The 27,517-nt window shown below is 54.1% G+C and overlaps 11 protein-coding genes across 11 annotated transcripts; 5 read left to right on the top strand and 6 right to left on the bottom strand.

Moving 5' to 3' along the window:
* The first annotated feature begins 331 nt into the window (after positions 1–331).
* On the top strand, positions 332–3,749 carry EI97DRAFT_295950 (uncharacterized protein). The gene is made up of 2 exons (XM_033794482.1): positions 332–3,507; positions 3,585–3,749. The coding sequence occupies exon 1, from the start codon at positions 456–458 to the stop codon at positions 3,321–3,323; it is 2,868 nt and encodes a 955-aa protein (XP_033655050.1). The 5' UTR covers positions 332–455; the 3' UTR covers positions 3,324–3,507; positions 3,585–3,749.
* Positions 3,750–3,990: 241 nt separating this feature from the next.
* EI97DRAFT_432374 (tubulin-domain-containing protein) lies at positions 3,991–6,030 on the top strand. The gene is made up of 8 exons (XM_033798151.1): positions 3,991–4,109; positions 4,203–4,261; positions 4,314–4,464; positions 4,515–4,602; positions 4,652–4,723; positions 4,773–5,276; positions 5,324–5,516; positions 5,567–6,030. Exons 1-8 carry the CDS (start codon positions 4,098–4,100, stop codon positions 5,838–5,840), a joined length of 1,353 nt encoding a protein of 450 aa, XP_033655049.1. The 5' UTR covers positions 3,991–4,097; the 3' UTR covers positions 5,841–6,030.
* Positions 6,031–6,266: 236 nt separating this feature from the next.
* EI97DRAFT_375261 (uncharacterized protein) lies at positions 6,267–7,769 on the top strand (the record flags this gene model as incomplete). The annotated part of the gene is made up of 5 exons (XM_033795496.1): positions 6,267–6,497; positions 6,549–6,694; positions 6,744–6,871; positions 6,929–7,558; positions 7,618–7,769. The coding sequence occupies 5 exons, from the start codon at positions 6,267–6,269 to the stop codon at positions 7,767–7,769; spliced, it is 1,287 nt and encodes a 428-aa protein (XP_033655048.1).
* An 860-nt stretch (positions 7,770–8,629) lies between these two features.
* Positions 8,630–11,749, top strand: EI97DRAFT_374889 (aspartyl-tRNA synthetase-like protein; the record flags this gene model as incomplete). The annotated part of the gene is made up of 1 exon (XM_033795475.1): positions 8,630–11,749. The coding sequence occupies one exon, from the start codon at positions 8,630–8,632 to the stop codon at positions 11,747–11,749; it is 3,120 nt and encodes a 1,039-aa protein (XP_033655047.1).
* Positions 11,750–11,841: 92 nt separating this feature from the next.
* On the bottom strand, positions 11,842–12,701 carry EI97DRAFT_295507 (uncharacterized protein). The gene has a single exon (XM_033794480.1). The coding sequence runs from the start codon at positions 12,429–12,431 to the stop codon at positions 11,934–11,936; it is 498 nt and encodes a 165-aa protein (XP_033655046.1). The 5' UTR covers positions 12,432–12,701; the 3' UTR covers positions 11,842–11,933.
* Positions 12,542–14,495, top strand: EI97DRAFT_295439 (cytochrome P450 3A3). Its single transcript, XM_033794477.1, has 3 exons — positions 12,542–12,944; positions 13,025–13,414; positions 13,484–14,495. The coding sequence occupies exons 1-3, from the start codon at positions 12,652–12,654 to the stop codon at positions 14,334–14,336; spliced, it is 1,536 nt and encodes a 511-aa protein (XP_033655045.1). The 5' UTR covers positions 12,542–12,651; the 3' UTR covers positions 14,337–14,495.
* A 185-nt stretch (positions 14,496–14,680) lies between these two features.
* EI97DRAFT_295504 (uncharacterized protein) lies at positions 14,681–16,818 on the bottom strand. Its single transcript, XM_033794479.1, has 3 exons — positions 15,944–16,818; positions 15,018–15,887; positions 14,681–14,955 (listed from the first exon to the last, which is right to left on the bottom strand). Exons 1-3 carry the CDS (start codon positions 16,655–16,657, stop codon positions 14,899–14,901), a joined length of 1,641 nt encoding a protein of 546 aa, XP_033655044.1. The 5' UTR covers positions 16,658–16,818; the 3' UTR covers positions 14,681–14,898.
* Positions 16,819–19,401, bottom strand: EI97DRAFT_295503 (uncharacterized protein). Its single transcript, XM_033794478.1, has 2 exons — positions 17,534–19,401; positions 16,819–17,467 (listed from the first exon to the last, which is right to left on the bottom strand). Exons 1-2 carry the CDS (start codon positions 19,150–19,152, stop codon positions 16,981–16,983), a joined length of 2,106 nt encoding a protein of 701 aa, XP_033655043.1. The 5' UTR covers positions 19,153–19,401; the 3' UTR covers positions 16,819–16,980.
* An 881-nt stretch (positions 19,402–20,282) lies between these two features.
* Positions 20,283–23,942, bottom strand: EI97DRAFT_457511 (ARM repeat-containing protein; the record flags this gene model as incomplete). The annotated part of the gene is made up of 2 exons (XM_033800828.1): positions 20,283–23,878; positions 23,933–23,942. 2 exons carry the CDS (start codon positions 23,940–23,942, stop codon positions 20,283–20,285), a joined length of 3,606 nt encoding a protein of 1,201 aa, XP_033655042.1.
* A 549-nt stretch (positions 23,943–24,491) lies between these two features.
* Positions 24,492–25,663, bottom strand: EI97DRAFT_457510 (uncharacterized protein; the record flags this gene model as incomplete). The annotated part of the gene is made up of 3 exons (XM_033800827.1): positions 24,492–25,193; positions 25,243–25,314; positions 25,370–25,663. The coding sequence occupies 3 exons, from the start codon at positions 25,661–25,663 to the stop codon at positions 24,492–24,494; spliced, it is 1,068 nt and encodes a 355-aa protein (XP_033655041.1).
* A 610-nt stretch (positions 25,664–26,273) lies between these two features.
* EI97DRAFT_295408 (uncharacterized protein) lies at positions 26,274–27,405 on the bottom strand. Its single transcript, XM_033794476.1, has one exon. The coding sequence runs from the start codon at positions 27,328–27,330 to the stop codon at positions 26,368–26,370; it is 963 nt and encodes a 320-aa protein (XP_033655040.1). The 5' UTR covers positions 27,331–27,405; the 3' UTR covers positions 26,274–26,367.
* Positions 27,406–27,517: the final 112 nt, after the last annotated feature.

The raw sequence follows: 27,517 nt of genomic DNA, 5'->3' as shown, positions 1-27,517 counted from the left end.
TTCACTACTATGTACAAGTACTGTGGTACGTCAGTACTGGAGACCCACCGCTAACCCACCTTCTGCTTCTGCTCCCCCAGTCCTGGATCCATGGATGGCCCGTCTGCCAGCAAACGGCTTGTCGGACTATCGCGGAGAATGAGCCTTCTTCCCGCCCGCCGCTATATTTGATCCCACGCCTTCGCCTCTCCTTCACCAGACCCTGAAATGCCACCCTTACTCACACAGTACTAGTTACTCCGCTTCGTCGTCCGTATTTTCGCTGTCTCTCATCTACCACCTTTCTACTCACTCACTTGGCCAACCTCGCTGTTCCTTTTCTTCCATCCAATTCTTCCCTAACCCTGCTGCAGGACGCGCGACGTCATTCCGGGCTCGCGCTCGGGCGAACCACCCGGTCGAGGTGACCCGTCTGCTCTTCCCTTACCATAACAACCTCTCCAACCCCTTCCGACATGACCAGTCCAGTCGACCATCGGCCTGAGCCGACCTACAGTATGCACAGCTCCACCCATCTTCCACACCGCCAACGCTCTTCCGATGATGGCAAAACCGTCGTCGACGATGACCACCAGAGCCACCAACCCGCACGAGATGGCAAGCTGCCTGCCAATGCAACCCAGCTCAATGTCGACACCGACCTTGACCTGCGCAAAATGAGCTCCTTACGCTCGCCCTCCCATAACCGTGAGCAGGCGAGCAGGTTGACCGACGATTTGGCCATGCTCCAGGTCGAACGCCAGGTTTCCAATGCAGAAGCCGCAAGCAGAGTGTCGCACAGCCGTTCCATCAGGCACAGAAAGGAGGAACCCATCGATGACTTTGACGCCGCTACCAACCCACTGCACGAGAGGACCGCTCTGTACCAGCCACCCGAGAGTCCCACCAACAAGCTCGCCAAGTTCTTCAAAAGGGTCCATCAGTCCGTATGGATCGTGCGCTACTTCATCTACATCACGCCCGTTGTGCTCATCATCCTCATCCCTTTGCTGGCTGGCGCCCTCGAGTATACAACCGCCAGTGTTGGCGGAGTCAGGCTAATGTGGTTCTGCATCTGGCTCGAGATCGTTTGGTTGACGCTTTGGGCCGGCCGGATCCTCGCAAAATGCCTGCCCTGGCCCATTGGCATCGTCTCCAGCCTCTTCACCAACAACAGCAAAAAGTGGAGAGATATGGGCAAGCAGCTCGAACTCCCCGCAACCCTTTTCTTCTGGTGGCTAGCCATTGAGATCTCCTTTCTCCCAACCATGACGAACCATCACATTGACGGAAACAGATCGGTACGAGACTGGGAGAGGACCATGAACAAGGTGCTCGTGTCCATCTTCGTCGGCGCCATCCTCAACTTCGTCGAAAAGATCATCATCCAATTGATCGCCATCAGTTTCCACCTCCGCACGTACGCCGACCGCATCGAATTGAACAAGTTCCAAATCGCCAGTTTGACCAAGCTGTACACCTTCTCCAAGGAGAAGATAGAGGTGGACGATTCCGAATTCGAGGAAAAGACTGACAAGGCTCCTTCCGGCGCTCGAACCCCTGCGAAGCTGGTAAAAGAGGCCCAAAAGAGCACCAAGCACGTCTTCAGCAAATTCGGCGACATTGCCGGCAAGGTCGCGGGCGATTTCACTGGCAGACAAGTCGCCACCAGCACTCATCCTCACCAGGTCGTGCTGACGCTCCTCAGTAGCGCTAGTGGCAGCCAGGTACTGGCACGTCGCTTGTACCGTACATTTGCACGCGAAGACACCGAGACTGTACATCCCGAGGACCTTCGCAACGCCTTTGACAATGACGAGGAGGCCGACGCTGCATTCGCCATGTTTGACAAGGACATGAATGGCGACATCTCCATGGAAGAGCTGGAAGCCGTGTGCGTCGAGATAGGCCGCGAGCGCAAGGCCATAACCGCATCCCTCAAGGATCTGGACTCTGTCGTGAGCAAGCTCGACGACGTCTTCATGTTCATTGTCTTTGTCATCACCATCCTCGTTTTCATCTCCCTCATTTCCACATCGGCCTCCGGAGTCCTTACTTCCGCTGGCTCCACCGTTCTCGCCTTGTCATGGCTCTTTTCCGCTACTGCACAGGAATTCCTACAGTCCATTATATTTGTCTTTGTCAAGCATCCTTTTGACGTTGGAGATCGCGTCAGCATCTACGGCAATACCGGCAAGAACGGCCTAGGGGATGACTACTTCGTCAAGAAAATCTCCCTTCTCTATACTGAGTTCAAGAAGATGGAAGGGCATGTTGTTCAGGCGCCCAACAGTTACCTGAATACCCTATTCATCCTCAATCAGCGACGCTCCGGCGCCCTTGCCGAGGCTGTTCCCAATGTTATCAAGTTCGGAACAACATTAGAGCAGATCGAAAACCTTCGTGCCCGTCTCTTGGAATTCGTTCAAGCGGAAAAGCGCGAGTACCAGCCAAACATCCTGACCGAGTTGAGGGATCTCGGCGAAGTCCATGCCCTAACATTGAACGTGGTTTTCTTCTACAAATCCAACTGGCAGAATGAGCTGCTCCGTTTGCAGCGGCGCAACAAGTTCATCTGCGCCCTCATGGTTGCCATGCAAGAGTGCGGCATCGAGGGACCCCGCATGCGCTTCCCCGGGCAGAAGGAGAGTTTCCCGATATATCTCCAGAATATTCCCCATATGGCGACTCCCGGCGTGGGGCACAATGGCACTCCGGATAATCCGCAGGGCACCATAGACCAGCAACCCCAGGATGAACCGTTGGTGCCTCCACCTCCTGCAGAGGACGCATTTTTAAGCACTCATCCTTCAATCCTTCGTACCGGGGGACGATCTCGTGGAGAGTCGATGAGTACTCTGACCCGTCGTGTCGACTTCTCACTAGGCATGAAGGATCTCGGTGCTGGAGATATGCCTGGTGATGTCTTCGAGGATCGGGAGTCCGAGGTTCGCAGAAGAGCCGCTGTCGCGAGGGCCACAGCACCCTCACGGAACGAAGGAGGTACCCGACACTCCCATGACACCGGTCGCTCCAGCGGGGTCGATCGCCAATTCAGTCGCACATCGCGGGCCAGCCACCGCAACCGCTTCTTTGGGCGGGGACGTCGAAACACCGACGAGGAGAATGGCATGGAAGATATACCCGAGGCAGAGTTCGATTCTTCTAGGGAGCGCATCGACCCACGGAGTGGAACTGTCAGCCCGATTGCCGTCCGAACCAGCAATGACGCATTCCTCCCTTCGCGGACCCCAAGACCCATGGCAGCGGAAGAGGTTGGACCGTCTTTCCATGCACCTCGGCGTTCTCAATCTGAGAGAATCGAAATGAAGCGTCTGTACTGAGGACATCCACATTATCTACCATTGTCTTTTCTCATATTACAGCCACTTTCACGTCCTGACGACTAACGCCACCTACTTCCTCTGCAGGTTACATTGCCTATTCAGCACCAGCCAATTGGTGACAATCTGATTCCCCCACCATAGGCAGCATTTCCACCGGCGTTTTGATGTTGAAAATATTGAGGTCAGTTTTACGGCCCATCATAGACTGCTCGAATCAGCATTGTAATGTACATCGATAGACACCTCTAATCAAAATAGCTAATACCTAGGCGTTGCTTGGTGGAAATTGATACCTCAACGTTATCTTATAGCACAATAAAGCTGAGTCTTTTGTTCGATAGATCAAATCCCAGTAATGGTGGATCGTGTCATTGAAATAGGGTTCAACCTGTACGATGTCATACATCCTGATATAATCACTATGACAGTCTCACCGATCAAACTCCATGGTGTCTTTGAGTTTCAATCGCCTAGCTGAGCACGTCAAGGGTTCTTTTGGTCGGGGAGTTCCAAGGTTGAGAATCTGTTGCATCGAATCACGTGGGGATGTTCACTCAGGGCAAGTGCTGTTTCGTTTCGGGTACCTGCCCCTGCATCGCGGTGGTCAGTGCACCGCGCTTGCCAAATAAACACGGCTGCCCCACTAACAGCGCTTCCCCCCGTTGTCCTCACCGCTCGTTGCACGACGGACAGTTCCCAACAACACTCCTACCCCTTGAGGTCGATTGCTTTTGTCCAGTCTGTTCGATACAGCGCCAGAATTGATCCACCATGAGAGGAGAGGTATGTCTTGCTGTTCCGACCCCGCTACTGCCTCCTGAGCATCCACAACGCCTCTGCGCTGAATTTCAGGGACTGACCGTAGCGATGTGACAGATCTGCCACCTCCATATCGGCCAGGCCGGTACCCAGTTGGGTAACAGCGCCTGGGAGCTGTACGATACGCCCTCCTCCTTCGAATTCGACATGCTGACTTGAGCCGCAAAGATATCTCCTTGAGCACGGCCTCAAGGCGGATGGTCGCCCTGACCCGGATGCGAAGGACGCTTCGGAGGGAGGCTCGTTCGAGACGTTTTTCACCGAGACTGGCAGCGGAAAATACGTGCCCCGTTCCATCTTCGTCGATTTGGACCCGTCGGTACGTGATGCGGAACAGACTGCTTGGGCCAACGCTAATAGACGGTATAGCCCATTGACGAGATCCGAACCGGCACGTATCGCCAGCTGTTCCACCCTGAGCTGTTGATCAGCGGCAAGGAAGATGCCGCAAACAACTGTAGGTTGTGCAAGACACTGCGGGAAGGTAGCCGCTGACAGGCAACCAGATGCCCGTGGTCACTACACCATCGGAAAGGAAATGGTCGACAACGTTATCGAGAAGATCCGTCGCGTGGCTGGTGGGTGTTTGGGACGAGTATGTGCGACAGCAACTAACAATCGGCCCAGACAACTGCTCCTCCCTCCAAGGTTTCCTCATCTTCCATTCATTCGGTGGTGGAACTGGATCTGGCTTTGGTGCCCTCCTCCTTGAGCGCCTCTCTACCGATTATGGCAAGAAGTGCAAGCTGGAGTTCGCAGTTTATCCTGCCCCCAGAGTCTCTACCTCCGTTGTAGAGCCCTATAACGCTGTCCTTTCTACGCATAGCACTATTGAGAACTCCGACTGCACCTTCCTCGTCGACAACGAGGCTGTCTACGATATCTGCCGTCGCAGTCTCGACATTCCCCGCCCCAACTATGAGCATCTCAACCGCCTCATTGCCCAGGTTGTCAGCTCTATCACTTCCAGCTTGCGTTTCGACGGTGCCCTCAACGTCGACCTGAACGAGTTCCAGACCAACTTGGTCCCCTACCCGCGTATCCACTACCCTCTGATCAGCTACGCACCGGTTGTTTCAGCTAAGAAGAGCTCTCATGAAAGCTTCAAAGTCAGCGAGCTGACCTTCCAATGTGAGCGTTCCACTCGATATGAGTGACCTCGAAGCTAATTCGCACAGGCTTCGAGCCGAACAACCAGATGGTGGTCTGTGACCCACGCAACGGGAAGTACATGGCTGTCGCCCTTCTGTACCGCGGCGACATCGTCCCAAGAGACTGCAGTGCAGCAGCAGCAGCCCTCAAGGCCAAGTCATCGTTCAATCTTGTTGAGTGGTGCCCTACCGGCTTCAAGCTCGGTATCAACTACACCAAGTATGTTTTCCCACTTGTCATCTCTCTTGAACTGGGCTCACCATCTGTAGGCCTGTCAGCGTTCCAGGCAGTGAACTTGCCTCGGTCGATCGGAGCGTGGCCATGCTTAGCAACACAACCGCCATCGCCGAGGCTTGGTCCCGTCTTGACCACAAGTTTGATCTCATGTACTCGAAGCGTGCCTTCGTCCACTGGTACGTTGGTGAGGGTATGGAGGAGGGCGAATTCTCGGAGGCTCGCGAGGATCTCGCTGCTCTCGAGAAGGACTATGAAGAGGTTGCCAGCGACTCTCTTGAAGAGGGCATGGAAGAGGGCGAGTACTAAGCGTGATACCCTTCCATTAAGGAGCGTTTGTGAGGCATAGTTGGCTTTGGTTCGCAACCGAGCAGGCCATCGTTTTGTGTGTAGCGGTTGCACCAAAGTTGAGAGTCAGATTGTCGTCTATATACATTACTAGAAGGCTTACGGAGCGACTTGATTGTGTTCTCACCTTGTACTACCGTGGCAAGGAGGGTGAAACAAAGCAGTTCTACGTGATGAGCAGTCCAGTTGGACTCAACGTCGTTGTGCGCGATCCTGAAGATGGAGTTCTCTCTCCGATACGGACGCACCAGCTCGTCACATCATCCCACTCCGATGTCATTGCTGCTGCCGAATGTGGTCATAGCTTCAAAAACCCCACTTAAGCTCCTCCTCATCTTTCTCATCCTTCTCATCCTTTCCATCCTGGATCGATCAAACAGTCCGAACATGTTCCAACTACCCAGATTCAAGATCCCATTCTTTGGTGGGCAAGGCAGCTCTCCGAGCGACAGCCAGCGTGCAGATTGTCGTTTTGTCAAGCTAGCGTCGGTCCCGATCCACGATGTCGAGACGTCTGCAGACAGGAGGGCGCGCTCTCTGAAGCACCTGCTCAAGGCGAATCACGCGAACCATTCGATCCTCTACAACCAGCTCCGCTTCCACAACCATGCACCGCACGTATGCCGCTTCCCAAGATGGATAAGGACGGGTGCTGAGTTCGCATTCTAGCTTCTGGGGTCAGCATACCTCCTCGGAGCTTCGCACGAGGAGTTGCATGACATATACGAGAAGGAGGCGGAAGAGCTTGAACCGTGGAGCGACTCGCCGGGAGAGATATCCAAGGATGACTGGAGAGGTTTTCTGGGAAAGAGAGAGTACGTGACTGCGTCAAAAGGTGACCATGGCTCGTTGACCATCTACCAGGTACCAACGAGCATTTGTCGACTTCTTCGAAGACCAGCTAGTTGCGAAGAGGTACGATTGGAAGCTGCTACTCGATGAGTATCTTTTTCAAGGAAGAGAACCCTTGATCAATGGCATCATTGCAGGGCGTACGTCGAGTCAAAGTTAGTTGTGCAATGCCACCACTATGCTAAGAGATGCAACAGTTGCCCATCCTCTGATTCACCTGGGCTATGCATACGAGCTCAACTCGCGAACGGTAGCTATCGAGGCACTTGCCCTAGCGGCCTGCTGCTACAATTCTCTTCACAAGTACATTGACGACCCTGCATATACGAAACCAGGCGAATTCCGCTCCCAGTCGCTGCTCGATATCCTAAACAAGGTTCGAGAGGATAAGAGGTTCGATGGCCTCTACGATCATCGTAGCGGAGACATATCCAAAGTGCTTGTGGACAAGGAAGGGCCTTTGCTTGAGTACTGGAACGCGTGGGAGCTGACGGATCCGACGGCTCAGTTCAGGGAGCTGCAGAGGACAGCGACGGCCGTCTTTCTCGCGACGGAGCCGCCGGCATCGGCGAAGTTTGACTTCTTCCTCGTGCACTTGCTGACATCGTCACATGCGGTGCGTATCTTGTTGCCATTGGTTCCGCACGAGCACCACGTCAGCCTCCTACGCCAATGGTGGCTCTTCACACTCGCTGTGTATATCGCACAGACACGGCCTGCGATTGACTTGGAGCTCATTGAGGGTTACGGGAGATTGAGAGATTGGGAGTCAATACGGGTCGCGGCGGTCAGCGGGGAGCACCGTTCGGATGCACATTTCGTCAAGGGTAGGTTCGCCAGCCGAATTCTTGCCTAGGATGTACACTGACGCTGGGGTATTTGATAGCATTGCGGGCAATGGGGGTAGCCAACGAGACGTGGGCCGACGATGAAGGTGATCTCTTCTACCAGAAAGCAGCGTCAAAGTTCTGCAACGAGTTTGAGCACTGGGGAGGGTTTGGAACCGCCGATGATGTCACGTATCCCGAATTCGAATAATACAGGTACAGGACTAGTCCAGGGAACACATGGCATTTGTCCGGCTGTCAGCACCAGTGGGAAAATCAAGGAACGGCGGATATGCCTCGATCCATGTTCCTAGTAGCTAGCATTGTCGGGAGCAGGATGCGATGACGACACGGACAATGCGAGATTGATAGTAATGTGTACACAGTACGCAGAGTTAAGAGTACCTAGGTACCTACTGGTAGGTATGTCGGAGTAAATAAACGGTTGTGGCTGGCAATGCCGCATGTGTACGGAATTCTTGTACTTGTACTGTACACTGCACTGTGCACAGAACTATGCTTTGGCCCCGAACGAATAATAGTGGCGAATTTCGCGTGAGCCCACGTGGGGTCGACGGGGTTGCTTAAGCAGCCCATGAGGGATATGAGTAATCAGGAGAGCCAGAGTCATCAGATGGATGCCAGAACTACTGTGCATGTGTACAGTACACAGCAAATCTGGGTTCCCCTTCACTGCTAGGAGTACTGTACGTATACAAGTATTGTCAGTATTCACCATCCCGTGTCCTTGAGTTCCCTCTCTGCCCAGCTGTTCCCTTGCCTTGCACCCACCACCAGCCAGCTAGCCGCTTCTGGAACCCAACCGCCGGCGCCACGGCTAATTTCACGACGTCATCGCCTTATCCAGCCTTCTTACCAGTACAACCACGCTTGCCCACCCTCCTCCCCGCCCCCCTCCTTAGTAAACAACACAACACTTGATTTATCCTTCCAGTTCCCACTTGTCCCTTCTACAGTACTCACCCCACAGCGTCCTCTGGCTGCTCCTGGTCTTGCTGGGTGCGCTCAGTTTCCGAGCCTTCTTCTGTGCCTCAAGCACCCGCCCCCACCATGTCTCTCAAAAAGGCTCTTAATAAGCTCAAGCCGGGCAGCCACAGTAACCCAACGTCCGACACCGAGTCCTCTCCCACTTCGCCTAAGACTTCAATCTTTCGTAGCCGCCCCAGCGGCGAGTTCAAGCCCAGCAATGCGTCCGACCTTCTGGCAGACAGCCGCTCGAGCGTGGACCAGCCACCCAAACCCGACTCCCCCAGGAGCAGCGGCATTTTCTCGCGATTCACCGACAGCCCAAATAGCAGCTCGACTTTTCCTCTCAGATCCGCCGCCACCGACCACCATCGCCGCTCAGCCTCACAATCCCGTAGTACTGCGAGCCCCGTCCGCGCCTTAAGGGAGAAGCTGCATCTGGGCGCCGACTCGTCTAGCGAAGAGGATGTCCCCCTCAATCGAGAAGGCGAGCCAATGTCCAAGAACCAGCTACGGAAGGCGGAAAAACAGGCCAAGATCGAGGAGCGCCACAGGGAAATCGAGGAGAAGGAGGCCGAGATTGAGAGGAGGAGAAAGGAGATGGCCGAGCAGGCCGACAGAGAATTGACACCAGAGCAGAAAGCCAAGTACGGCTTGATCCATCCAAACAGCTACGCCGGCGACATCAAACATGACCACCGCATTGATATCAAGAATCTGAGTGCCAAGGATGTGGGCAAGGAGGTCGTCTTCCGTGCCAGACTACATCACTTGAGGAAGATGAGTTCCAAGTTCGTCTTCTTCGTGTTCCGTCAGCAGACCGCCACCATACAAGGCGTGCTGGTGGAGCATGGCGATATCACAAAGTACATGCTCTACTGGGCAGAGCACCTAGAGCCCGAGAGCGTTCTGCTTGTCAGGGGCGTCCTGCAAGAGCCGCAATCCAGGCAGGGTGAGGTCACAGGAGCCACGATTCACGACGTCGAGGTTTCGGTGCACGCCCTCCATGTCGAGGCCGTTGTCACAGAGCATTTGCCTTTCAATGTTTACGAGGCCGAAGTTTCCCAAGCCGACGTGGATGAAGAACTTGCCAGAGAGGGCCATAAAGAGGGCCATACGCGCGTCAAGATCTCGGACCGCACTCGACTGCACAACCGCGTCCTCGATCTACGAACAACCACATCACAAGCCATTTTCCGCATCCAATCCGGCATTTGCCGCCTCTTCCGCCAGGCTCTGGATGCAGAAGGCTTCATTGAGATTCACACCCCAAAGCTGCAAGGTGGTGCGTCCGAATCTGGAGCTAGTGTCTTCAAGGTGCAATATTTCAACCGTGGGGCTTTCCTTGCCCAGAGCCCACAGCTACCGAAGCAAATGTGCATCTCTGCCGACTTTGGCAAGGTGTACGAGATCGGTCCCGTCTTCCGCGCGGAGAACAGCAACACCTATCGCCATCTGACCGAGTATACTGGTCTGGATCTCGAAATGCAGATTGAGGAGCACTATCATGAAGTCCTGCGCACATTGGACCGCACCTTCAAAACCATCTTCAAAGGTATCTATAATAACTACAGGACAGAGGTCGAGCTTGTCAAGCGCCAGTTCCCGCACGAGGACCTGGTATGGCTGGAAGAGACCCCAATCATCCCGTTCGCCGAAGCTGTGAAGATGCTCAACGACTCGGGATGGAGGGACGAGGATGGCAACCCTCTCGATCCGAACGAGGATCTTGGTACCCGAGACGAAATTCAACTTGGCCGTGTCATCAAGCAGAAGCTGGGCACCGACTACTATGTGCTAGACAAGTTCCCTCGCAACGCCCGTCCCTTCTACGCCATGCCCGATCCCTACAATCCCGATGTCACAAACGCCTTCGACATCTTCTTGCGTGGTCAGGAGATTCTCAGCGGCGGGCAGCGTATCCATGATGCGAACATGTTGTTGGAGAATCTGGCGAGGCTGAAAATGGACCCGCAGACCATGGAGGAATACATTCAGGCCTTCCAATGGGGCGCACCCCCCCACGGTGGTGGCGGCATCGGTCTAGAGCGTATCCTGATGCTCTTCCTGAACCTTGGAAACATCAGGCACGCTTCCATGTTCCCCCGCGATCCCAAGAGCTTGCCCGCGAAGCCTGTCATCAAGCAACTGCGCCACCCAGAGGCGAGCACCATGCATCCACCCTGGGAGGGCAAGGATCGGGTCATGGCTGGGTTGGAGTTCCAACCCATCGAGAAGCTCATTGCGAACTATGGCGATGCTACGAACACGTCTTGGCTCGAGCCTCGAACGGAAATCTGGCGTGACGAGTTCACCGGAGCGGCTGTTGGGTTTGTCCCTGTGGATGGCTACGCCATTACGGTCGGCGACCCCTTGTGCCATTCGTCTCAATATGTCAAGACCATTTCCGGATATCTTCGATATATCAAGAAAGAGCGTGGTCTGAAACCCTTGTGGCTCCTGGTGGGGTCAGAGGTGGAAGAAGTGTTGGCGTCGAAGTTCAACTGGCGCACCTTCTCCGTGGTTGCGGAGCAGCGAGTCGACCCAGGAAACAACCCTGCGCTCCAGGATTCGGAGATCCAACGCAAGATCCGCAAAGCAGAGAGAGAAGGGGTCAAGATCACGGACTATCCGATTGGCTCTCCTCCGCCAGAGGAGATGAGGCAGAAGGTGGATGGCCGCGTACAGGAGTGGTTGGCCAGCCGGAAAGGCCGCCAGGTGCATCTGACAAACATTCGCCCCTGGCAGGACATTGAACACCGCCAGTATCACATTGCGCAGACGGCGGATGGCACGGTTGTGGCATTTGTCGCCATGGCGCAGCTCAGCCCTGATCACGGCTGGCAGGTCAAGTACTCGCTGGACTTTCCCAACGCGCCAGGAGGCGCCATCGAGCACACGGTCATACACGCGTTGAAGGCCGTTGCGGGGGCAGGTGCCACCACCGTCACCTTTGGCGGTGGTGCCAGCTCTAAATTCACCCCGGGCCACAACGTCGGAGGCGCCAAAGTCAAGGTGCTCAGCAAAGCTTACCATGCCATTGCGACGGAGCTGAAGCTCACCAACAAGACCGAGTTCCGAGAGAAGTTGGGCGCTCAGGACGACCCGAGCTACATCTGCTACCCGCCTCACGGGCTGGGCCCAATGGCGGTCAAGGCCATTTTGAATTTCTTCGAAGCATCGGAAGAGTCGCGGAATGAATGATTGACTCTGATGGACGATACCATGGACGATACCATGGACGCAGCCGGTGTGGTGGGAAGGGTTATTTCTTTGCTTAATGATATTGATCCCCTCTATTACTTGTTTGACGAGTTTGATGGTAGTAGACGCTCGGATTCCCGGAGTCAGTAGAAGTTCCTCTTGCTTGAGTACTATACCATGATCACTACGTTGAAGAGAGCATCGTTCTTTCAACTAAGACCAAATGCAGCATGTGAGTTTGATTCAACTTCCAAGATGCGAAGTGCATCTGCTGTGGGCAACCCTCGGAATCCATTCCGTCATAGCTTTCCGCCCTCCAGCATCCGGCGTCCGGGAGACGAAGTCGGGACATATGGTAAAATTCTGAGATTCTCACCCAGCACATAGACGAGACCCACACGGCCATGGTTATCCCCGCTGAAGACCCATTCCCACACCGTGATCGTCTCCAGTCTGCGGGGGAAACTCGGACAGCGTCCCTGGAACGCGGGGTTGATGTTGTTGCGGTCGCCATCGTCGCTCGGACGAGGGATTCGGCTTCATTAGAAAGGCTGGGAGAGGCTTGTGATTGGATGGAAGGAAGCTTGGCGCTTAGCTTGCTTTGACGTCGTCGATATCCATGTGCGCAGACCTGGAGCTTCCTGGATACCATTTCTGGAGTCCTGCAAGGGATAGCAGGCATGTCTACGGCCGACCGTTTGCGGGTGCGAGACGAGACGAGGAATAGGTGATTCCAAGGGTTATGCTACGGCTGGGGGTGGAGGTGGTGCTGCAGCTGTGAGAAAAGAGCTATAAAAATCCGGGACTCCTGCGCTTGGAGAGATTCAACATCTCAAGGGAACTCCTTCTTATTTATTCCATCCTCCCTTTCTGAACTCCTCCTCTTTTAGAAAGGAAGAATCATGTTCCTCACTATGCTACTGTCCCCTTGGACTATCTTCCTTCTACCTGTACTATACTACCTCCTCCCATATCTGCGCAACTGCTCTCTCCGTCGCATACCCGGCCCTTTCCCCGCTCCCTTCTCGAACCTATGGCTCATGTACCAGGCCCGACGAGGAAGACGCTATCTCGCCGTGGATGATGCACATAAGAAGTACGGTGTCCTGGTCCGCATAGCGCCAAACCATGTCAGTGTCGCCGACGCCGATGCCATTCCCCAAATCTACGGTCACGGGAATGGCTTCCTGAAGAGGTATATCAATCCAGCTGTAACTTTTACCTAAAGACGTGGAAGAAGCGGAGGCATAAGGTACTCAACTAAACATTCTCCAGCGACTACTACGACGCCTTCGTCTCCATCCGCCGCGGCCTCTTCAACACCCGCGACCGCGCCGAACATACCCGCAAGCGCAAGACGGTCTCGCACACCTTCTCCGCCAAATCCGTGGGGCAATTCGAGCAGTACATGCATCACAATCTCGAGGAGCTGGTACGACAATGGGATACCCGCACCGCCCAGGCAAAGGGCGACTACTATGACATGGACGCGCTGAACTGGTTCAACTACCTAGCGTTCGACGTCATTGGGGATTTGGCATTTGGTGCGCCATTTGGCATGCTGAAAGCGGGGAAGGATGTTGCGGAGGTGAGGATGACGCCCGATGCGGAACCAACGTTTGCGCCAGCGATTGAGGTGTTGAATCGGAGAGGAGAGGTGTCGGGGTAGGTTCATCTATCCTCTAATTCCATCTGTTATCCCTATAAAAAGACTATACTAAAGTAATCCTCCAGAACCATCGGCTGCCTTCCCGCCCTGAAACCCTACGCCAAATACCTACCGGACCCCTTCTTCACCAACGGCATCAAAGCCGTCGAGAACCTCGCGGGGATCGCCGTCGCCCGCGTCAACGCCCGGCTCTCGGGCCCTAGAACCGACCGCGTCGACCTCCTCGCCCGCCTCATGGAAGGCCGCGACGAGAAAGGCGAGAAGCTCGGCCGCGAGGAACTCACCGCCGAGGCCCTCACCCAGCTCATCGCCGGCAGCGACACGACGTCCAACACGTCGTGCGCCCTGCTATACCACTGCCTCCGGAACCCAGATGTCATCACCAAGCTGCAGGAAGAACTCGACGCCGCGCTTCCCGACAGATCCAACACCACCGCCGTCCCCACCTACGCCGCCGTCAAGGACCTCCCGTATCTCGACGCCGTCATCAAGGAGACCATGCGCATCCACTCCACTTCCTCACTCGGCCTCCCCCGCGTCATCCCACCAGGGAAGGGGATAACGCTGCAGGACACGCACTTCGCCCCGGGCACCGTCCTCTCCGTCCCCGCCTACACCATCCACCACTCGACGGCCATCTGGGGCCCGGACGCAGATTCCTTCCGCCCCAGCCGCTGGCTCGACGGCTCCGTGGGGGACAGGCAAAAGGCGGCGTTTATCCCGTTCAGCTACGGGCCCCGGGCGTGCGTGGGGCGGAACGTGGCTGAGATGGAGCTGGCGCTGATTGTGGCGACGGTGTTTAGCAGGTACGAGTTTGTGCTGCGGCAGGAGGGGGAGATGGAGACGAGGGAGGGGTTTTTGAGGAAGCCGCTTGGGTTGCAGGTGGGCATGCGGGTGAGAGGGGGTGTTAAGGGTTGAGGGGTGAACGAGCTTTTGGTAGAGAGAAAGGTGGGGGGAATCCAGTAGGATGGCTGGGTAGGAAAGGGGGGTTTGTACTATCATGGCTATTTTTTATTCTCTTCCATCAATGTGAATGTGGCGCCGAAGTGACAGATGTCAGAAGGCTTTCTGTTTCATCCGCAGTTTGAATACATTTGCCGAGCTGTACGCATTTCGATTTTTGAACTGTTCTGCGTACCATTTTCTAACTCAAACGCAAAAGATGGGTAAAGCTTCGTACCTTCGACCCGTGCAAAGGCAACGACACAATGACACAAACGAGCTCCAAATACCATCTCAATTATTAAGCATCTGTACGTATTCAATGACTGGAGAAATAAAGAATAACTGCCTCCAAACCACCGCCGTTTTTCCCACTTGAAACGCAAGCACAGATATCGTTGCCGCCGCTCCTTCCTGCCACGTGGATTCACCTACACCTACTGATACATGCTCATGTCTGCACCGGCGTAGAGGCGGACAGAGAAACCTCAGAGCCGACGACGCCCAAAAATTGATGCACGCAGTTTCTCGGGGCCTCTCAAGATCCACCATACCCACCGCGTAACTGCCTAGCCCGCTCTCTCGCAGCGCGTACCTACGTCCCATTAGCCATGTTCTTCTTTCATTCCTACCCTCCGCCAGAGATCAAATACTCACCATCTGCGGCGTCTTCGGCATCGACCATGTCACACCCCGTCCAGGCAGATGATAGTACACCCTCGCCTCGTCCTCGGTCATTACTAATTCCTCAGCGTGTTGCTGACCCGTCGTCCCAGCAAAGCGAGGAGGGCGACCCATCCGCAACATATCCCACCGACGGTCTACATACTGAGGAGGCACAGCGGCCGGAGGCACTACGGGCGAACTCCTCAGCAGCAGCCTAGCGGCATAGCCTACCTGCCGACCCTGCAAAGATGCGACGTGTGTATTTTGGCACCATCTCTGCAGGACGGCGGACTTGATAGTTTCCAGCATGACGAGATCGCATTGCTCGTGTGCAAGGCGCGCGAGATGCATGACCCGGTCTAGGCCGGAAAAGGGCTCGCTGTCCGAGGCCTTCGCCGGTGTAGTCAGTGACGGGTTCTTCATGAAGACGGCGGAGCTGAAAAGCTCCAGTTCGGCGTATAAGCGTAAGGCGGCCACGGCGGGGCGAGGCAGAGGAAGCCTACCGGACCACATGTGCATGGGAAGTTCGGTTGAGAAGTTCCGCTGGTAGAGGCGGTATTCCCCATCTTCGGCCTCAGCACGGCGTGGATTGGGAGCTCCAACGTGGCGGGTCACTGGGGATGAGTTTCGGTTACGGCGATGATATGTCACCGTCAGTGGACCGAGGATCCTTGACTTCAATACAGTGAGTTCTCGGAAAGGCTCCAAGGCAAGGCGGATGGCCGCCATCACCTCATCGGCCTCCCAAGTTGAGGGGGCTTGAAGTTCGGGTTCGACGGAAAGGTGTGTCATCTTGTTGGATTGCAGGACCCAAACGAGTTTGCGGACCATGTCCCGCGACTGGAAAAGGGAAGAGTCAATCTGCGTTGAAATGGTGGTCAGTATGCGTTCGGTTCGTACCTTCTTGCACCACTCACCCCTGTAATATGATTCATCCATGAAGAAGGTTCTCCGACGTGAAGAGGCAGGAGGACTGTACCACCACCGAGCAAGACCCGCAGTTTCACCTTTCTAATCCGCTGCAAGATGCTCGGAGGATGCACCTGCGTCCATGTTAGGACCGACCCGCCGGCACTAGGCCGCTTCCACGTCCTATCCATCATGCTCATCTTGTCATGCGTGACGATTACCTCGAATTCCGATTTCCCATAGAGCACGTCCAGCGTTTCACGGCAGATCTGCTTGTTCATCTTCAAGATGGCCAGGTCCAGGCCATAGGTTTTCCAAGGCACAGACCTGTGATAACGGCGGGCCGGCACTTTCGCGGGGAGTACGTACCCGAGTATCATCATTCGAATCTCAGCAGGCAACTCCATCAGGTAGCAGCGAAGAGTGCTTGTGCCTCCGCAGTGTATAAGGCACAGGTTAAAGGGGGGGTCGGCCGCAGATAGTCGATAGCAGGGTTTTCCGCAACTCTCGATTGCTTCGCACCGTGCGGCCTCTATCATCTGATGTTTATGACGGCCGCATGTGGGCAAGTAATTGTGGTACGGCTCTGAACGCGGACTGGAGGTGCACGGAGTGCCGTCTGTGCGGGTTCCGTTGCACTTGAAGAAGATGGACGTTTCCTCATGTTTGTCGCACCGTCCATGGTACGCGAGAGGTAGCGAGCGAGTAGAAGTCTGTGCCATGCAGCCTGAAGAGGAAGTGTTTGCAGGATCAGATCGATTGGGACAATGCGTCCTCAGAACTTGGAAACGGTGGGTTGTGTGGGTTGTCTGGGTTGAAACTGAAGGTAGTTGCTTGAGAGGAAAAGTAGGGTTGAAAGGTATGTTTATATGGAATTTGGGCTAACGCCAGCTCCAGGCCCAAAGGTGTGTGAAGCTGGATCTAAGACTCTTGTGCGAACCGTAGGCCGTGGTTATGGCTTTCACAGTCGTGGGCATCCAAACGAGCCAGTGGCTATGTGCGGGTGCCGCCGTTGTTGATATCCTTCACCGTCTTTTTAGGGAGCCTACCCATAATACCGACATCCCTTCCTGTGAAACTTGTTTCCCCGCCTATTGATGACGGCAAAGGGCGCACCGCACTCCCAGCACCATTCAAACTGGCATTTGTAGCATGTGATATGATCGCAACCCTCGCTCTTCTCAACCCACCACCCACAAAGGGCATTCGGACACCGTCTGCCTATCTCCCTCGCCATCTGCTCGTCGAGCCTTTCTTGCACAGTCCGCGCTTGCAGACCAGAGTGCTCCCCTGTGCTGGATGCTGAGGTTGGCGCATCCACAAGAGCGTCGTATTCTTCGCAGCTAAGTCCAGCATGATAAGGAACCGAAGGGTGATTGAGACAGTATGTGTATTTGCAAGCAATACAGACGAACGGGGCATGGGATGACAACGGCCAAGGGTGTATCTGGCCGGACGAACAATCAGTGGAGAGACACCAGTAAAAGGCCGGAATTTTCGAGAGCGCCGCACGAGCGGCCATGTTGTCGTACCTAATAGTCGAATTTGTTACTTCTCCCTACTCAGCCGTGACGGAAGTGAGATATGGGAGGAATTACCGAAGAAAAAGGTCCTCTGAAACGAAGAATTTCACATCCTGATAATCCAGGCTCTCCCGACACTCCGGACAAACGCATTGATCCCAGCCTTTGTATCGAATGCAAGAAGCTATCCAGTCTCGGACGCAATCGATGCAGGTATGCGGAGGATGCGTGCACTTAGCTGTGCATTGGCGGATTGGGTATGCGGAAGAGACTTTGGCTTCCCTACAAACCTGGCATACGGCAAGGTCAACTTGACGGTCAATAACTTCAACTGAACGCAGTGTTGGAGTCGTTGACGGTGGTCGAGTTGGAATCCGAGATGGCGCAACGGTTGATGGCCTTGGGGGAGACATTGCTGAATACCAGGATGTTGACGAAGATGGTGGACTCGGTAAGAGCTTCTCATCTATTCCAGTTGGAGCCTTTGAGGAGGGAGAATCGTCCGCTTCTACTAGTGATGGTAGAGGGCTTGCTTGGGCGTCTTGATTGAAATGTCCCGACCTAGGTCCTACACGCCCTTCATACTCTCTCAAGTTATATTCTGTCAGTGGAATCCTTTCCTCACCCTCTTCCTTTCCGACCATATCAGTCGCAGTCGGTTTGGACCCCTTCTTGCCGAGCCGCACCATGCACATGGGTAACGAAGTCCACAGCGAGGACAGGTGGCGTAGGCGCGAATAATGCCCCGAATCTTCTGCCCTATCCTCACTGGGCACAACCCTTTCAAAGATCGGTTTGGCCAAAACGAGCGTATTCGCGAAGGACGGCGTGCGAGGTAAACCTAGGTCATCTCTAGTGATGTGGGGTGTTCGAGGGAATAATCGTTCTCCGGCCGCCTCGCTGCGAAGTGAATTCGGCGACTGCTGCGACAGTGGTCGCGAGAAGTTGATATATCCGTTTGCTGTATAACGTTGGGGTGTTGACAATCCACCTGAGCTCTCCCACTCATTGTACACGGTGACAGGTGAGTTCCCCTCTGATTGATTTTGCCCTGATTCGGTAGCAACTTCTTTCTGGCTGGCATCGTCCTGATACAACCTTAGGAGCTCTTCTAGATCTGGGTGCATTTCAGAATTCGCTTCCGATCGTGGTCGTTGTCCCTGAACTGTGCTCTGGAGTGATGCTCTTTTACGGGCACGGGGATATTGATCTATCAATCCCAGCATCTGCTGGGCCTTCCAAGAATTTCGTTGCGAGTCGCGCCTGCCAGATTGGCTTCTTGTTCCAACAAGGACTTCACGTCCCAAGGTAGCACCATCTTGGCCTTCCCATGTGCCCAAGTCTTCCTCAAGGCGGTAATCGACGGAGCGGTGCGATGATACAGTTGACGTGAATGAGCTGCTGTCATCCAGATAGCGAAGATGTCGAAGCAACGGCCGCTCTTCCCCGTTCGGCCTCAATCCTGTGAGAGATTTATGGTAATCGCTCTTCTCGCGTACGACACCGCGGAATCCAGTGACGGTCACCAGTCCCAATATCTGTTGGGCTTTGGCTGAGTTCTGCCGCAGGGCCCCTCGTGTTTTCAAGTGCAGGAGCGGATATTGGTCGTCGACATCCTCGTGGGTTGAAGAGGAAGACGAGATGGACGCACAGCGGCTTCTCCGCTCGCCAATGTTAGAAGAAGACCACTCCATATGGTTAGTGTTCCTGGGAGGGTCCGGTGTGTTGTGGGTGACTCTGAGCAACCTTAACCATCTCGACGAGAGCACGAGAAAACCCGGTCTTCTGGGAACCACGAGCCGCCTATGCAGTCAAATAAGAAGACACGCGAGGCTAAGAGAAACTCAGAAGATGAAGCGTAGCACACATTCCAGATGAGCACAATCCTTCAGAAGCCGAATACGAGATAGCGAATATCAAGAGCGCAGAGGCGAAAGCGGCATTCCGCACCCACATGCCCCCTCCTGTACTGTTTCATCTCTGCAAGCCCTCTTCTTTGCCCCCCTTTCACAACATACGCTGTGTTTTCGTTGCAGGCCTCACATTTCTCGTATTGCATACTACGGCGTGTCCACCAGAGTTACCCCGCAGCTGAGCTGACAACCAAGAATAGGTATTTTGCCCACGTTTGAGATAGATGGTAGTACACATCTGCACGTGCCCGGCGACGAGCAAACAAGAATTCGAGGGAAGATGGATGATGCATGTCCGGCGGATGAGGGCCTGTTCCACTCTTTCATGCCGAGAGGAAACTACAACTGCTTCGGCATGCTTGGAAGGGGCATACGAGGTGCATTGAGTCTTTCCATTTATCACATAGGTGAACAAGTGGCTTTCGTTTCTATACAGGCGCAGATCACTGTCGTCAAGCAACGTTATGCAGCGGGTATCACGTCACAGCACCTGGAGCGATCAATAGGAGGATCTGGGGCAATCGTTATGATCACATACCCTTGATTACTCAAATCACACTACAATAATCCATCCGAAGCCTGACTTCTGTGCCCATTCCGTAGTCCATCGCTTCCACGCAACTCCATCCCATGCAGAAAAGCTATTGTACAGAACCTTCACAGCTGACAGTGAAGGGCAGCTGAGGTGGCAAGTCCCAGTGCGGAAACAGCATCGCAATTGCACGTACCTTTCGAGGCTCGCCGGTGAGCATTGAACAATTCGATCGACTTGTGCAAAGATAACCTACTTCGTGTCAGGCCATCCAGAGCGATTAGTGACCACAAGGGGGAGAGAAGGTGAATAATGCCCTAACATTGTTAGCACTTGTTGAACCGCGGAAAATACACAGAAGGACGGACATGTTTGATGATCAGATGAAGATATCCAACTCGTGCCTCCGAATTACTTCATCTTCGAAATGAGGGTAAGCAGGAATCATTGCATCCGCAGATTGGACGTAGGCATCATTGTAGAGGCGCCAATACGGCTGACGAACTTTCTTCGCGGGATGGAAGAGGCCAGCCCAGATGTAGTTCATCACTAGTGGGGTGCCGACAGCGTTTCGAATACCCTCAATGGCTTCGATGATTCTGTCAATAACGTGGGGACTGGTCTCAAAAAGGTTGGGCCACAGGAGGTTGAGCAAATGGATCATCGCATCCTCGCAATCGAGACCGATGCATCCAAGAGCCAGATGTTTGACCACCGCAGCCGCAGTTTGCCGATGGACCTGATCACGATCGATCAGGGCATCCTCCAAGAGGGGCGTAACCGCGTAGACGTAATCTTTTGCCATCTCACCGATGTACTCGAACATGAAGGAGAGAGCTTTCAGGACGCCATTCTGTACATTCAGCTCAGGGACACGGTACTCGTTCATAAGAGCGGGAAGGACAGTGAACGGAGCGCAGCTCTCAGCGACGATGCCGATAGCAACAGCAGTACAGACACGGGACTGACGCTCCTGAACCCGAAGATTGTTCAGAAGAGTAGCCAACACATCCTGAGGTCCGATTGCTTTGGCTATGTAGCCGAAGGTGTTGTTAGCTGCCCGGCGAATACCCTTTTTGTGAGCTTTGAGCATCTCCAACAGCTCGAAGCAAATGCGCATCCATTCACGTACGTGAACAAACTCCGGACCTCGGTCGGCAATCCGGCCCACCAAATCAATGGTGTTCTCTTGGACCTTCTCGTGACGATTGCGAAGGATGGGAGTGAGACGAGGGAGTAGATCCTTGACCGGAGGTTGCATAGCATGTAGACCAACCACAGTGACTATAGCTCGAAGAGCGCCAAGGATGGAACCAAGCACCTCAGGGTACTCTTCACCCAAGTATTCGTAGAGTGCCTGGGAAAGCAACACAAGATGAGGGTCGTCATCACATTTGGACATGGTGAAGGTAATCCGCGAAATGAGATCGGCCGCTTGTTGACGGATTGAAGGACTTCTGTTGTTCAACCGTGCCAGGATGATTGCTACGATTTGGGTCATGTATGGTCTCGCGCGTTCCCCCAAAGCGTTCATAACTGTTGCAAAGCCATCGATGATGATGGGATCTTCAACCGTTTGTTCCTGGAAGGCAGTGATTATGCCATCGACCAGTAACTCTTCGAGGCGTGTCTCAAGACCTGACGCACCCAATGTGCTGATAATCTTGTCGATACTCTCGATCGTCATCTTCCGATACGCTTCACTCTCGTCCTTCAGATTCTTCACGATACGGCCGACGATTTCTGGAACGCCTGATTTCTGAGCCAGGTCGACCGTGGTCTCGACAACTTGGCGATAGTTTCTTTTGTCCAGAGCCATGCGGCGGACCCAGAAGTGCTTGAAAAACTCATCCAGAACTTTGTCTTTGAGGAAGGTGGGCGTGACACCTGCAGTGCCTGCGGACTGAGATATTACCTTGAGCACGACCTTCTTCATCTCATCGTCCGGGGACTGGAACTCGCGTATCAGAGTATCCATAATTTGACCGGTGTAGTAGTTAGAGAACTCCTCGTCCATGAGCGGGATGATGTAGCCCACGGCTTTTAGGAAAGCTGCAAGCGATTTCCCGCGCTGTCTTCTAGCGCCCGTCCACAGGGGATTAAGAATGTTGTCGAAAGACTCAATGCCGTATGGAGCGGATGCCTCGGCGAGTGCGGCAAGCGCAAGAGCAGTAACCATGCGTACTTTCGGCTGTTCATCGTTCAAGTTCTCCGAAATGCACTCAATGAGGTCCTTCAAATGAGGAAGAATGGCACAGCCCATGAGGATGGGAATCTGCTGGACAATCTTCACACCAGTGTGGCGAGCTTGCCACGACTTCTTGCTCCTGCAGACAGCCCGGATGAATGGCAAAAGAGCTGGAATTCCGAGCGCCGATGCGACAACTGCAAAAGCACGAGCGGTCGTGTTGCGAACATACTCGTCGTTGTGATCGAGATCCGGACGCATGGTGCTGATCATGTGAGTTAAACCAGCAGCTTTGGCGAGATTAGAAATGATTTCACGCCCTTCCACACGCGCGTAGTAATCCTGATCGATAAGCAAGGGCTCGATGACAACTAAGATCTTGTGAACGTATGGACGGACGAGATCGTCAAGTTTGTAGAGGATGCGGTCAATGACTTTGACGAGCAAGTGGCGTTCCTGATCTTCCAAGGTACGCTCCATCAGCAGAGGCAGAATCTGGTCGAAGAGCGGTCCAGGGCCAAACTGGCGCGCGTTGTCGGTAAGCTGTCGAAGCGCGGTCTTGCGCATTGGGGGCGTGCCATTCTTGACCTTCAACAGCAATCGCATGATCTTTCGCTCCTTGAGCTCGTCGACAGTCATTTCATTCTCGTCAGCACCATCAACAAGCTTCCCAAAGTACTTCATGTCTTCAGTCTTGAAGAATTGCAGGTCTCCCACACCAGGGATCTCCGTCGGTAGTTGCTTTCCCATCAGATTGCTCGGACCTTCCTCGGGAAGGAGGAAGCCGTTATAACCTGTAGGCAGCTGGGGTATCCCAACTGGTCTGCGCAGAGGCTCGTAGCCGGGAGGAGGGGTCAGGATCTTGTATCCCTCCTTGGGAAGCATCATGTCTAGCATCTCATCGGATAAAGGTGCGTTTCGCGAAGAAATGTCGGTTCCAAAGCTCATCATAGGAGCAACAGGGCCCGGGACTACCCCGGGACTAGGCGACGGACCCGCAATGGTTGTTGGAGCGGCTGTCGTATCCCAACGCGACCGTACAGGTGCATCAGGCGCTGGTGTTGCGGCCATCGCAGCGTCAGCCGCAGGAGTCGCGTCCGACCATTTGGTTTTCTTCGTTCCGCGCTCTTTCTTGACTTCTTCTTTCGACCGTTCTTCCACGCTGGTACTGTCCCTACGATCTTCCTTCTTGGTCTCCTCTCCTGTAGGCTCTTCCTCGTTGGTAACGTCCCAGCGACGCTTACGCCTGGTCGACTTGTCCATAGGCGGTGTTTTATCACCGTTGACAGCAACCGTGCCGTTTGCGCCGTCCTTGAGCGTGGGTACATGATCGAGAACTTCGTTCCCCTTTGCTTCCCTTTCCTCGATGAGTCTCTTCACTCGGGCCTCTTCGCGCTCTAGCTCGCGCTCTTTCATTACCTCCTTGTAACTCCTCTTCTCCTCACCAGAGGGTGAAAGTCTGCGGTCAAAGCGACGCCTCTGATAATCGGTTTCGCGCGACGCAATCTGGGCCTGCTCCTCTCGACTCATGAGAATGTCCGCCTCCTCTGTGTCTCCATGCGCAAACTCGTTGAGCTGGTCCTTGGTGGCCGTGTATTGCGCAACCAGCCGCCTCCCGTTGATCTCGCCGACATCGTCCATATCTTCGTCTTCATCGCGAACAGCGATGGAGGTGTTGTATCCAGAGTATTTGTCGCCGCTGTCGTATAGATCTTTGTCGAAGGCTTCGCTCAGCAACGCCTTGGAGTTGCCCTTGGGCGCGTCGAGCGCCTTGGACTTTTTGCCGGCTACAGGATTATTAGCGCACGCACAGGGTAGGACCCGCAGACTGTCACACTCACCACTAGACATTTTCAATCGCAACTACTGGCATCCGGTAGAAATGCCGATGTGGCAGCAGAGAGGATAGTGGTGGGAATTGTTGGGATAAGGTTGCCGCCGCTGAAGCTTGTGGATGTTGCAGCTCGAGATACTTGGCGGCGGCGCACGGATCGCAATTGGCTGACTCATCCGTGTGGCGGTCACCTAGGTGTATTCTCACTTGGACTGGAGATCTTTGCAACACCTCAGTCTGTGCAGCTCCCGCAACTAAGACTGCAATAATGGGGTTGATCAGGACCACCTGGCAATATCTTCCTACCACGGTAGCATAAGTGATCACAAGTCGCTCACTGTAGTTGACATACTTTGAGGCAATCATTAAAACACCAGTAGGCTGTGTTTCCCCGTACAGGACTTGTAGTGAATGTACTTTACACCGCATAAAAGCGGGAAGAAGCATCGCACCGAAACCATCACCCAGAAAAATCCATATCGTGCCCATCAATCGCCATCACGCACCCAAAAGCGAAAGAACCCAGAAAGTCGCTATAAGAAACTATTGGATCGGGCGTGATAGCCTCAAGATGATGCATTGGCCCTGCTTGCCTTCTCCAACTTCAAGCGAAGTCCTCTGCGGAGTGTTTCATGTTCTGCACTGCTCCATTTGATGGATTCGGGCTCTCCATTTTCGTTCTTGTCACGTCGGTGGAATGCCGCCTCGTGAAAGTGCATAATCTCGAGACCCTTGGTGGGACATTCCTTACCAACGGCCATCAGCCACGGATAGGCATCGTTGTATATGTTCTTGACCGCCGTTTTCGGCCTCTCATTAGAGGAGATATGTTGAAAATGGAGTATCTCAAGCGACGTGGCCTTTTCGAGAAGGTGGAACATGGTACGCGCGGAGGCACCGGTGTACGTTTCGAGTTCAAGGTGGCGGAGATACTTGCTAAATTGGCCGATTTGGAGCAAGAATGTGGTAAGGGCGCCAGTGCCTGGGAAGACGAAGGTTTGGCCGTAGAGGAGAGGCGCCGCCTCATCGCGGATCTGTTTGCATGTCGCAAGGATGGCGAGCGTGTTCTTGCCGTGGAACTCTTTCGAATATGCTGCCTTTTTTCCTCCCTGGGAGAGAGAAACCCGGATGGCCTCTTCATCATGCTTGAGCATAAAGTTAAGCACCTTGGTACGAACGGAGATAGGGAGCCTCATTAAGGGGAAAGGCAAAGACTGCTTGACCAAGATGGCAACATGACCTGCGTACTCGCCTTCGGTGAGGATGGTCTCCAGAGTCAGTAAGATCTCAACGATCATGGGCCGAGATATTACGTACCTGCTTCACCAGGACAAATGGCATGGGTGATACCAGCTTCATGAGATGGGTATAGTCGTAGGACTTATCCATCTGCAGATACATGTTAGTGTCATAAATTGCGAATCATGGGCCATTAGCGCCTTACCGGAGCGCGTTTCTCCTTCGCATGGAAGAAACAGTCCACTACAACGCCATCGTCTTTTTCGAGATCGTTCTGTATGTTGGCCTGCACGACTGCGAACTTGTCGACCAGCGCCTTTTCACGGGCTTTGATAGCCTTCAGGGCCATAGACGGGGCTTTGCGAGCAGCGACAGGGCTGGCCATCTGGTCGGACACGGCATCATCCATCTCGACGTCGCTATCATCTTCGCCTTGGGTTTGGACGCGCAGCGCAGTCCGAGTCTCATTTCCGTCGCGCCTCAAAACTTTGGGTGGCATTTTGTGCTTTCGCACGGGGGGCGACGGTGGAGATGGGGCGCTGTGGTTGGGAGAAAGGTGAGTCGGAGGGAGGTTGTGTTTATATAGGAAGAGATAGAATATGTAGGGCAGGGGAAGGCGTAAGACCCCGGTGCGCTTCCAGTCTCGGCGGCAGCAAGATATACGCTCATGAGGCGCAATGTCGGTGAGGCAACCGTTCTGTTTTGATTGGGGTTGCCAGCCGAACGGTGGGGCTCTCTTTCACCTGCAGAGCGATTTCAAGAGAATTTGGAGGCGGTAGTGAATGGCGGCCGGTGGCAAAAGCCACGCAACTCCGCCTTGCCGAGGCCTAAAGGTAGCAGGGAGTAGACGAGAAAATGGGGGGTTTCACAGAAGAAGACTGATGGAATCTACAAAAAGGAAACGATTTCGGAGGACGATGCTGGCATGCAAGGAACCCCAGACTGGGTATAGAAATGACATAGAGCTCAGCGACGCCTCTTTCCTATTAGCCATTATCGCCGTTTACGAGGTTTGAGAAAGGTTATGTTGTCCATTAAGGGGACTTACAGGATATATTCCCATTCCGAAACTATTCACACATTCAGAGTCTGTCAATGATGCCCCCACAACGCAATCTATGATCAACAACTTGAACATGCAGGACGACCGAAGATGAATATCGTGAGGCCTCGAGCGGTATAATGGAGATGATCGTAGCGTGATTAGAGGAAGCTCCCACTCGAGAACCGGTCCCCGAATCCCTTCGCCCTTTTAAGCATCTCGTTACGCTGCTTGTCTCCGATCCTCATGCCCGTGCCCATATCCTTCTCCCAGTCGAATCCCCTTTTACTAGGGTCGTCCTCCTTATCTTTGCCTCCTCCGCCCTCCTTATGCTGCTCCATAAGGCTCTTTCCCCTCGCCGCATCAAGTTTTTCTCTAATGCGCCTCGCCTTATCTTCCTCTTCCTTACTTTTTCTAGGGTATTTACTGGTACCATCCATATTTGCTGGGGCAGACACCCCGAGAGCCTCATTTTGAAGCCTTTTCAACTTCTCATCAGGTGTCTCTGTCCAGACACCCATGCCATTCCCACTTGAGCCGGCTCCACGTGCACCCTTTCCTGTGTTAAATTTCCGAGCGCGTAGCTTAGTGGGGTCCATTCGTGCCGCAAGATCATCTTGGGTTGGGGGCATCGTCATCCACTCATCACGTTGAGTCTTCTTTGCGTGTTCTGCATACTGTGGATCTGTGTCAAACACAGAGGGCTGAGCCGACGCATATCTCTCCTCGTGACCCGCATAGTCAGTTCCTAAAGGCGGGGCCGCCGGACCAAACTCATCGTCGCTACTGTCTGAATCGTCTGAAGGCGGGCTGTGTGGTATCTCGGAAAGAGGAGCGGGAGGCGCAGATGGCCCAATGACCCGAGGGATCTTCACAGGTCCAGGCAGTGCGGGTTCGACAGCATTCTCCGGACTGCTGGAGCGTGATGGTGATGTGGGAGGTAATGAAGGGCCAAGAACACGCGTGGGCGACTGGTTAGGTGCAGAGTCGGAGGCTGGTGGTGGTGCTGGGCCTAGAATCCTGCGGCGCTTTTCGCTGGACTGTGGACTAGGAGAGCGGTCGTTGTCGGCATCGCGGCCTCGTTTCGCATGGTGTGGCGAGGGGGACGGCCCTATCGAAGACATTGCGCGTTTACAAGAGTGGTACCGGCCGGTATGCTTTTCGCTGTTGTTCCTGTGGCACAGGTAGAATTGGTGAGGTGAGGTTATTTCTGGAGCTTGGGCCCCCAATCTCTACATAGTAGGAACCACTGGCTTGGCGTTTGCCAAGATCAATGATTGACGACAACGCCTGATTGATCATGAAGCTTGC

Source organism: Westerdykella ornata, assembly GCF_010094085.1.
Source record: "Westerdykella ornata strain CBS 379.55 unplaced genomic scaffold EI97scaffold_7, whole genome shotgun sequence".
Classification (NCBI taxonomy): Eukaryota; Fungi; Ascomycota; class Dothideomycetes; order Pleosporales; family Sporormiaceae; genus Westerdykella; species Westerdykella ornata.
This window is presented reverse-complemented; position numbering and strand designations above follow the sequence as displayed.